Source organism: Canis lupus, chromosome 11 (genome assembly GCF_011100685.1).
Source record: "Canis lupus familiaris isolate Mischka breed German Shepherd chromosome 11, alternate assembly UU_Cfam_GSD_1.0, whole genome shotgun sequence".
Classification (NCBI taxonomy): Eukaryota; Metazoa; Chordata; class Mammalia; order Carnivora; family Canidae; genus Canis; species Canis lupus.
Window position 1 is genome coordinate 3,046,811 of NC_049232.1, and position 9,274 is coordinate 3,056,084.

General features: G+C 46.5%; 1 protein-coding gene across 1 annotated transcript; it reads left to right on the plus strand.

The window, feature by feature from the left end:
- The first annotated feature begins 2,161 nt into the window (after window positions 1-2,161).
- On the plus strand, window positions 2,162-5,308 carry LOC119874017. Its single transcript, XM_038551600.1, has one exon. It carries the CDS (start codon window positions 3,155-3,157, stop codon window positions 4,211-4,213), a length of 1,059 nt encoding a protein of 352 aa, XP_038407528.1. The 5' UTR covers window positions 2,162-3,154; the 3' UTR covers window positions 4,214-5,308.
- The last annotated feature ends 3,966 nt before the right edge of the window (window positions 5,309-9,274 follow it).

Genomic DNA, 9,274 nt, shown 5'->3' on the forward strand with positions numbered 1-9,274 from the left:
TAAGCAGGACACCCATATGAACCCAGAAGCCCCAGAAACAAAGGCCACAATTATCATGGCTTTTGTTAACCAGGCTGCTCCAGACATCAAAAGAAAATTGCAAAGAGTAGAGAGACTAGGAGAGAAGAGCTTGCAGGACTTCATGATAGCAGCAGAAAATTTATAATAGTTTAGTTTGTTGGGATCCCTGGGTGGTGCAGCGGTTTAGCGCCTGCCTTTGGCCCAGGGCACGATCCTGGAGATCCGGGATCGAATCCCACGTCAGGCTCCCGGTGCATGGAGCCTGCTTCTCCCTCTGCCTATGTCTCTGCCTCTCTCTCTCTCTCTCTCTCTCTGTGTGTGTGTGACTATCATAAATAAATGAAAAAAAAAATAGTTTAGTTTGTTGCTCTTCTGGACTTTCTCTAAGTGACCGGCAGACCCGAAACCTGGCCAAGATCCTGCTGGCCACGACAATGGAGGACCCACAGGAAAAATGGACGCACCTCAAGAAGCTGGCTTCAGGGACAGGTAAGGAGGATAGCCCTGGTCCCTGTCAGGAGCGCCCTAAACTGAACAAAAACCACTGTGCTTATTGCAAAGAAGAGGGCCACTGGGTGAAAGACTGCCCTAACAAAAGATCTAAGGCCCCTGCAAAGATATTGGAGATGGAGGACCTGGATGACTAGGAGTTGGGGTTCGGCATCCCTCCTTGAGCCCAGGGTAACTCTCAGAGTGGAGGGGCAACCCATTGAATTCCTAGTGGACACTGGGGCACAACACTCAGTTTTATTACAACCCCAAGGGAAATTGGCAAGCAAGACTTCATGGGTGCAAGGGGCCACGGGCACCAAACAGTACTCATGGACTACCTGAAGAACTGTGGATCTTGGCATGGGCCAGGTATCCCACTCCTTTATGGTCATCCCTGAGTGTCCCTACCCATTGTTAGGATGGGACTTGCTCACCAAGATGGGGGCACAAATTCGCTTCCACCCCGAAGGGGCAAAAATCCTAAACAAGGAGGGGCACCTGATTCAGGTGCTTGTCCTGAGTTTAGAGGACAAATATCATCTCCACCAAACACCCTTAGCCCCAATGACTGACATTGACTGTTGGCTGCAGGAATTTCCCCAAGCATGGGCAGAAACTGGGGGAATTGGGCTGGCCCGGCACTGACCGGCCATATACATAGAACTAAAGCCGGGGGCAGACCCTGTCAGGGTCCGCCAATACCCCATGCCTCTCGTAGCACATACGGGAATCATATCCCACATACAGCGACTACTGGACTCGGGCATATTAAGGCCTTGCCAATCGGCATGGAACACTCCCTCGCTGCTGGTGTGGAAACCACACTCTAACGATTACAGGCCAGTCCAGGACTTATGCACCCTACGGCCCCAAACCCATACACCCTCCTCTCCACCCCTGCCTCCAGACAAAACTTGGTATATGGTATTAGATTTAAAAGACGCCTTTTTCAGCCTGCCTTTAGCACCCAAGAGCTAAGACCTCTTTGCCTTTGAATGGACGGACCCTGAGAAAGGCATCAGTGGCCAGCTCACCTGGACTCAACTACCACGAGGATTCAAAAGTTCACGGACAATCTTTGATGAGGCCTTACACGAAGACTTGGGTGAGTTCCACTCTGGGCCCCCCTCATTTGACCTTATTGCAATATGTAGAGGATATCCTGTTGGTGGTGGAGGACCAGGACACATGCCTGCGAGGCACTGGGGACTTGCTCCAGACAATAGCGGCTCTAGGATACCAGGCCTCAGCTAAAAAAGCCCAGATCTGCAGAGGTGAGCTACCTTGGGTACAAATTAAAGGATGGAAAAAGATGGTTGACGGACGCACAGAAGGAAACTGTCCTAAGGATCCCACAGCCGCAAACCGTCTGCCAGGTACGTGAATTCCTGGGGTCAGCAGGGTTCTGTCGATTATGAATTCCGGGTTTTGCCGAGATGACCAGACCCTTCTATGAGGCCACCAGGCACCAACAAAATTTTGAATGGACAGAGGCCATGAACAAACCCTTTAATGACCTTAAACAGGCCTTGCTGTCTGCCCTGGCTCTCGGGTTGCCCGACCAACCAAGCCCTTCTACCTGTATGTGGACAAGAAAGACAGGGTGGCAAAAGGGGTCCTTGTCCAGTACATAGGTTCCTGGAAGAGACCCATAGCCTAGCTCTCCAAAAAGCTGGACACAGTGGCCGCTGGATGGCCCCCATGCTTAAAAATTATTGCCGCGGTGGCCACTATGGTCAAGGACGCAGACAAACTGGCCATGGGGCATGCCCTGCATGGTACCACACCACATGCTATTGAAGGGGTACTCAAACAGCCCCCAGACCTCTGGATCAGCAATGCCCATCTCACTCATTATCAGAGCCTACTGCTGAACCCCACCAGAATTTTATTCAAGCCACCAACAACCCTGAATCCAGCAACGCTACTCCCTCACCGCCCCTTTGCATGACTGTCAAGAAATTTTGGCACAGGTGCACAGAATCAAAGCTGATCTCCAGGACCAGCCACTGCTGAACGCAGACGCCACCTGGTACACGGATGGCAGCAGTTTTGTCTGAGAAGGAATCAGATACGCGGAGGCAGCCATAACCACGGAAATGGAGACCATCTGGGCAGAGCCATTGGCAGCCAGAACCATCGGCTCAATGGGCAGAACTGATCACATTGGCCAAGACGCTAACCATGGGAGAAGGTAAACAAACATTTACAGCAGGTACGCCTTCGCCACTGCTCACATCCACGGAGCCCTTTACAGAGAGAGGGGGCTTCTGACAGCGGAAGGAAAGACTATTAAAAACAAAACAGAGATCCTTGAACTCCTGAGGGCCCTCTGGCTGCCCAAGGCACTAGCTATCATCCGTTGTCCAGGACACCAAAAGGCAGGTACACCAGTAGCCAGGGGAAACCAGCTAGCCAATTCAAAAGCAAAGGAGGTGGCCCTTTTGGTGACCCAGGTCTTAGCAACCATGCTACCTGATCCAGGGGCTCCGATCCTGCCGGACACCCCCAACTATAGTGATGCTGACTTAACACTGGATCAAACACTTGCCTATGACCCAATGCTTGTGTGGCTGGTGGAGGGCCACAGACTCCAGCATCATCCTGCCAGAGAAACTAGGATGACAAGTCCTATCCAAAAATGCATCGGAGTACTCCTATGGGAACAAGGAAGATGCAAGACCTCATACGACATGCAAAGATCACTATTAAAGACTCTCGAGCAAAGATCGAGCAGATTGTGGCAAGCTGCCAGGCATGCCAGTTAACTAATGCCACCTCCCATGGATCTAACCCGGGCACCCAGCTCCAGGGGGACCGCCCAGGAGCCTACTGGGAAGTGGACTTCATGGAGGTAAAACCTGGAAAATATGGATACAGGTATTTACTAGTGTTCGTAGATACTTTTTCAGGATGGACAGAGGCATTTCCCACCAAACATGAAACAGCACAGACCGTGACCAAGAAACTGCTGGAAGACATCTTACTGGGGTATGGTTTTCCTGTTAGGATCGGATCAGACAACGGACCTGGATTCATCTCTAAGGTAACACGGGGAGTGGCACTAGTACTTGGGGCACATTGGAAATTACATTGTGCATATAGGCCGCAAAGCTCAGGACGGGTAGAGAGGATGAACAGAACATTAAAGGAGACCTTAACTAAATTAGCCCTAGAGACTGGCGGGGATTGGGTGACTCTTCTCCCCTTCACCCTATATAAGGTACAAAACTCCCCATATAAGATGGGACTTATCCCCTACGAGATCATGTTCGGTCCTCCTCCACCTATTATCCCCAATTTAAAACCTGAGGTACTTGCTGAGTTTGATGATCACCAACTCCTTTTCTCCCTCCAAATGTTACAACGAACCCATGAACAGGTGTGGCCTAAGCTGAGAGCCCTCTATGAGACTGGGCCACCCCTGGACCCCCATCGATATCAGCCAGGTGACTGGGTGTATGTCTGGAGATACCAACACCAGACACTTCGACCTTGCTGGAAGGGACCCTACATCGTGATCCTGACCACTCTCACCGCTCTCAAGGTCGACGGGATTACTCCCTGGGTCCACTACACCCACGTCCGGCCAGCTGACCCACACACCGTTCTCAAGGACTTTTTTCCAGAATGGAAAAGCCAACCAGACAAGGACAATCCCCTAAAGCTAAGACTGCACTGTTCTCACTTACCCCACTAATGTTGCTTATGCTATGTCCTCTTCATGCCAGAACCAATCCCCATCAACCACTTAACCTAACCTAGCAGGTGATAGATATGTGGGTACCCACAGATGGGATAGAAGAGAGCCCATCTCAGCTATCACCATCGCCATCCTGTTGGGAATTGGGTTAGCAGGTGCAGGGACAGGTATTGCTTCACTAGCTGTACAGAACTCCCACTATAACAGTCTCAGAGCAGCAATCGATCTAGACATAGAATGGATAGAAACCTCTATTTCCCACCTCCAAGACTCCCTAACATCTTTGTCTGAGGTTGTCCTTCAAAACAGAAGGGGATTAGACTAGGTCTTCTTACAACAAGGGGGGGGGTTATGTGCTGCCTTAAACAAGGAATGTTGTTTCTTCACTGACCTGACCACTCAGGAATAGTCCAAGAATCCATGGCAAAAGTCAGAGAAGGTTTGGCTAGACGCAAATGGGAACAAGAACAGCAGCAAGGTTGGTTTGAATCATGGTTCAATCATTCCCCATGGTTAACCACCTCGCTGTCCACCCTAGCCAGGCCCCTCATTATCCTTCTCCTCCTTACCTTTGGGCCCTGCATTATCAATAGATTAGTTACTTTTGTCAAAGACAGAGTCAGTACAGTTCAGCTCATGGTACTCAGACAGCAATACCAACCACTGGATCTTGTTGCTGAGACCAACCTGGACCCATGATTGGGTCCTTCCTTAGGTTCCTCTGAGAGGGGGAAATGTGGAGGCTGAGAAAGTTAAGGCCATCCCACCTCAAGTTTAGCATTAGCACAAGTACAGCCATCTTAGCTCTGGCAGCCATCTCAGGTCCCTGTGACCAGGGGCTGAACTTTACCCTACCTCAGTTACAGGAAAAACTGCAGAACACGCCCTTAAACTCCCCCCACCCTTTCTGGAAGTGCCCTAGATCAGCCCATAAAAATCCAGCTGTAACTTACCTCAGAGTCCAAGTTCCTGCTCCGCTGTGACACGTATACTTGGACCCAAGCCCGAGCTTGCTAATAAACCCTTGTGTGCTTGCATCGGTGTCAGCATCTTGGTGGTTTCCTGGATTCGCAATCTTGGGCACAACAAGAAAATATTATGCTAAGTGACATAAGTCAGTAAGAGAAAATGCCACACAGGATACAAAATCAATGCCCAGAAGTCAGTAGCATTTCTATACACTAACAATGAGACTGAAGAAAGAGAAATTAAGGAGTCAATCCCATTTACAATTGCACCCAAAAGCATAAGATACCTAGGAATAAACCTAACCAAAGATGTAAAGGATCTATACCCTCAAAACTATAGAACACTTCTGAAAGAAATTGAGGAAGACACAAAGAGATGGAAAAATATTCCATGCTCATGGATTGGCAGAATTAATATTGTGAAAATGTCAATGTTACCCAGGGCAATTTACACGTTTAATGCAATCCCTATCAAAATACCATGGACTTTCTTCAGAGAGTTAGAACAAATTATTTTAAGATTTGTGTGGAATCAGAAAAGACCCCGAATAGCCAGGGGAATTTTAAAAAAGAAAACCACAGCTGGGGGCATCACAATGCCAGATTTCAGGTTGTACTACAAAGCTGTGGTCATCAAGACAGTGTGGTACTGGCACAAAAACAGACACATAGATCAGTGGAACAGAATAGAGAATCCAGAAGTGGACCCTGAACTTTATGGGCAACTAATATTCGATAAAGGAGGAAAGACTATCCATTGGAAGAAAGACAGTCTCTTCAATAAATGGTGCTGGGAAAATTGGACATCCACATGCAGAAGAATGAAACTAGACCACTCTCTTTCACCATACACAAAGATAAACTCAAAATGGATGAAAGATCTAAATGTGAGACAAGATTCCATCAAAATCCTAGAGAAGAACACAGGCAACACCCTTTTTGAACTCGGCCATAGTAACTTCTTGCAAGATACATCCACGAAGGCAAAAGAAACAAAAGCAAAAATGAACTATTGGGACTTCATCAAGATAAGAAGTTTTTGCACAGCAAAGGATACAGTCAACAAAACTCAAAGACAACCTACAGAATGGGAGAAGATATTTGCAAATGACGTATCAGATAAAGGGCTAGTTTCCAAGATCTATAAAGAACTTATTAAACTCAACACCAAAGAAACAAACAATCCAATCATGAAATGGGCAAAAGACATGAAGAGAAATCTCACAGAGGAAGACATAGACATGGCCAACATGCACATGAGGAAATGCTCTGCATCACTTGCCATCAGGGAAATACAAATCAAAACCACAATGAGATACCACCTCACACCAGTGAGAATGGGGAAAATTAACAAGGCAGGAAACAACAAATGTTGGAGAGGATGTGGAGAAAAGGGAACCCTCTTACACTGTTGGTGGGAATGTGAACTGGTGCAGCCACTCTGGAAAACTGTGTGGAGGTTCCTCAAAGAGTTAAAAATATACCTGCCCTACGACCCAGCAATTGCACTGCTGGGGATTTACCCCAAAGATACAGATGCAGTGAAACGCCGGGACACCTGCACCCCGATGTTTATAGCAGCAATGGCCACGATAGCCAAACTGTGGAAGGAGCCTCGGTGTCCAACGAAAGATGAATGGATAAAGAAGATGTGGTCTATGTATACAATGGAATATTACTCAGCTATTAGAAATGACAAATACCCACCATTTGCTTCAACGTGGATGGAACTGGAGGGTATTATGCTGAGTGAAGTAAGCCAGTCGGAGAAGGACAAACATTATATGTTCTCATTCATTTGGGGAATATAAATAATAGTGAAAGGGAATATAAGGGAAGGGGGAAGAAATGTGTGGGAAATTCCAGAAAGGGAGACAGAACGTAAAGACTGCTAACTCTGGGAAACGAACTAGGGGTGTTGGAAGGGGAGGAGGGCGGGGGGTGGGAGTGAATGGGTGACAGGCACTGGGGGTTATTCTGTATGTTAGTAAATTGAACACCAATAAAAAAAATAAATAAATAAATAAATGAACTTTACAGTTTCCCCCCCCCCCCCAAAAAAAAAAAAAAGAAAGTGCCACAGAGCCAGGATAGCTGGATACAAGGATATGAACAGACTCGCAGGGTCACTGAATTTTAATCTTGGGGATGGAGACTGAGACCTGGACCCCAAGGCTCTGTCTCCTCCAGTGTTTATTAATAGAGTTAGCAGATTGGCTATAGGAATGATTAATTTGCGAAGCAGAGAAAAACATATTTACTTCAAAAGGTAAATATGACTCTGGGAGGCTATTGACTCCAGGAGGCTAGAGCTGAGGAGCTGTATCCGGAGAACAATGTGGTCAAGAGTCAGTGTGCAGACTCAAGACCTCCCATATCCCCAGTGCTATGAGATTCAGTTCTCAGATGGGCTGTGCAGCTGGTTCCCCACCAGAAAGACTATATGGTTTCATTCATATGTGGAATTTAAGAAACAAAAATGAGCAAAGGAAAGAGAGAATCAAGAAACAGACTCTTAGCTAGCTATAGAGAACTGATGGTAATCAGAGAGGTGGGTAGGGAGGATAGGTGAAACAAGTGCTGGGGATTAAGGAGTGCACTTAAGAGAAATGTTAGGAGGTGATTTAGTGTAATGGAAACAATATAGAAAAAGTGAGAAGAACAGGGTAGGGTCCTGTGCTGCCACTTACTAGTAGATTTTTGGTTCTCTTATCTGTAAGATGTGAATAACCCCCAGCTCTATCAGGTGTGAAGACAACTGGAAAGCAGTTTTATGAACTGCAAAGCAACAGTGGCATTAGTTATCACAGTTGTGGGAGTTGTGGCATTTTATGCCTACTTGTGAGCACTTAATTTCAAAGACGCTTTAATTATATACATAAAAAAAAAAAGCTAAAAATAAAAACAACTGCCTTGGTTTAAATAAGACAACCAGAGGGGTGCTTGGGTGGTGCAAGTAAGTTAAGCATCTGCCTTTGGCTCCAGTCATGATGCCTGGGATCAAGCCCCATGTCAGGCTCTCAGGAGTCTGCTTCTTCCTCCCTCTGCCTCTCCCTGCCAATTCAGGCTCAGGTGCTTCCTCCGCCCCCGCCCCCCCCCCCCCAATAAAATCTAGAATAAAAATACCAGGAAACAAATTGGCAATAAGTACCTACCTATCAATAATTACTTTAAATGTAAATGGTCTAAATGGTCCAAAAGACATAGGGTAGCTGAATGGGTAAACAAAACAAGACAACATACCTGAAACTAATATTACAGTGTATGTTAACTGGAATTTACTTATTTTACTTATTTTCAAATTGAACATTTTTAAAAAAGCACAAAACCCCTACATACTAAAATTGTACACATCAAGTATTGGTCCAATCTTATATCCATCTATTTACATTAAACAGCACCATGGTTTTCTCACCCAGGTTAAACATGCCCAGAAATCGTTACACAAAGTATATGTACCTTTAAAACAAATTCTTAAGAGAGCTCAAATTCTACACAAACCAAAAACACTTCTTAGCAATCCTAGATTGATGATAATCACCCAATTTAACTGAAGAAAAATAGGTTTGAACACTTTTCCAGTTGTCAACTTTGAGAACTGTTGCTATTCAATGTGGCATACAAATAAACTCTTTGATAACAGGGGCATTATATTCAAACACCCTCAAACCTCCACCTTCAAATATAAAAATACTCCTTTGCAATTAACATTGCTGTTGTCTCTTGAATTTAGATTCAATTATCAGAGAAACTGGGGCAAGATAGCAGAAAAGTGGGGTCCCCGAGTCACCTGTCCCCACCAAATTACCTAGAAAACCTTCAAATTTTCCTGAAAATCTACGAATTCGGCCTGAGATTTAAAGAGAGACCAGCTGGAACAGCTACAGTGAGAAGAATTCCCGCTTCTATCAGGTAGGAAGACGGGGAAAAATAAAGAAACAAAAGGCCTCCAAGGGGGAGGGGCCCCGCAAGGAGCCGGGCTGAGGCCGGGGCGAGTGTCCCCAGGACAGGAGAGCCCCGTCCCGGAGGAGCAGGAGCTGCACCGACCTTCCCGGGCGGAAAGGGGCTCGCAGGGGGTTGGAGCAGGACC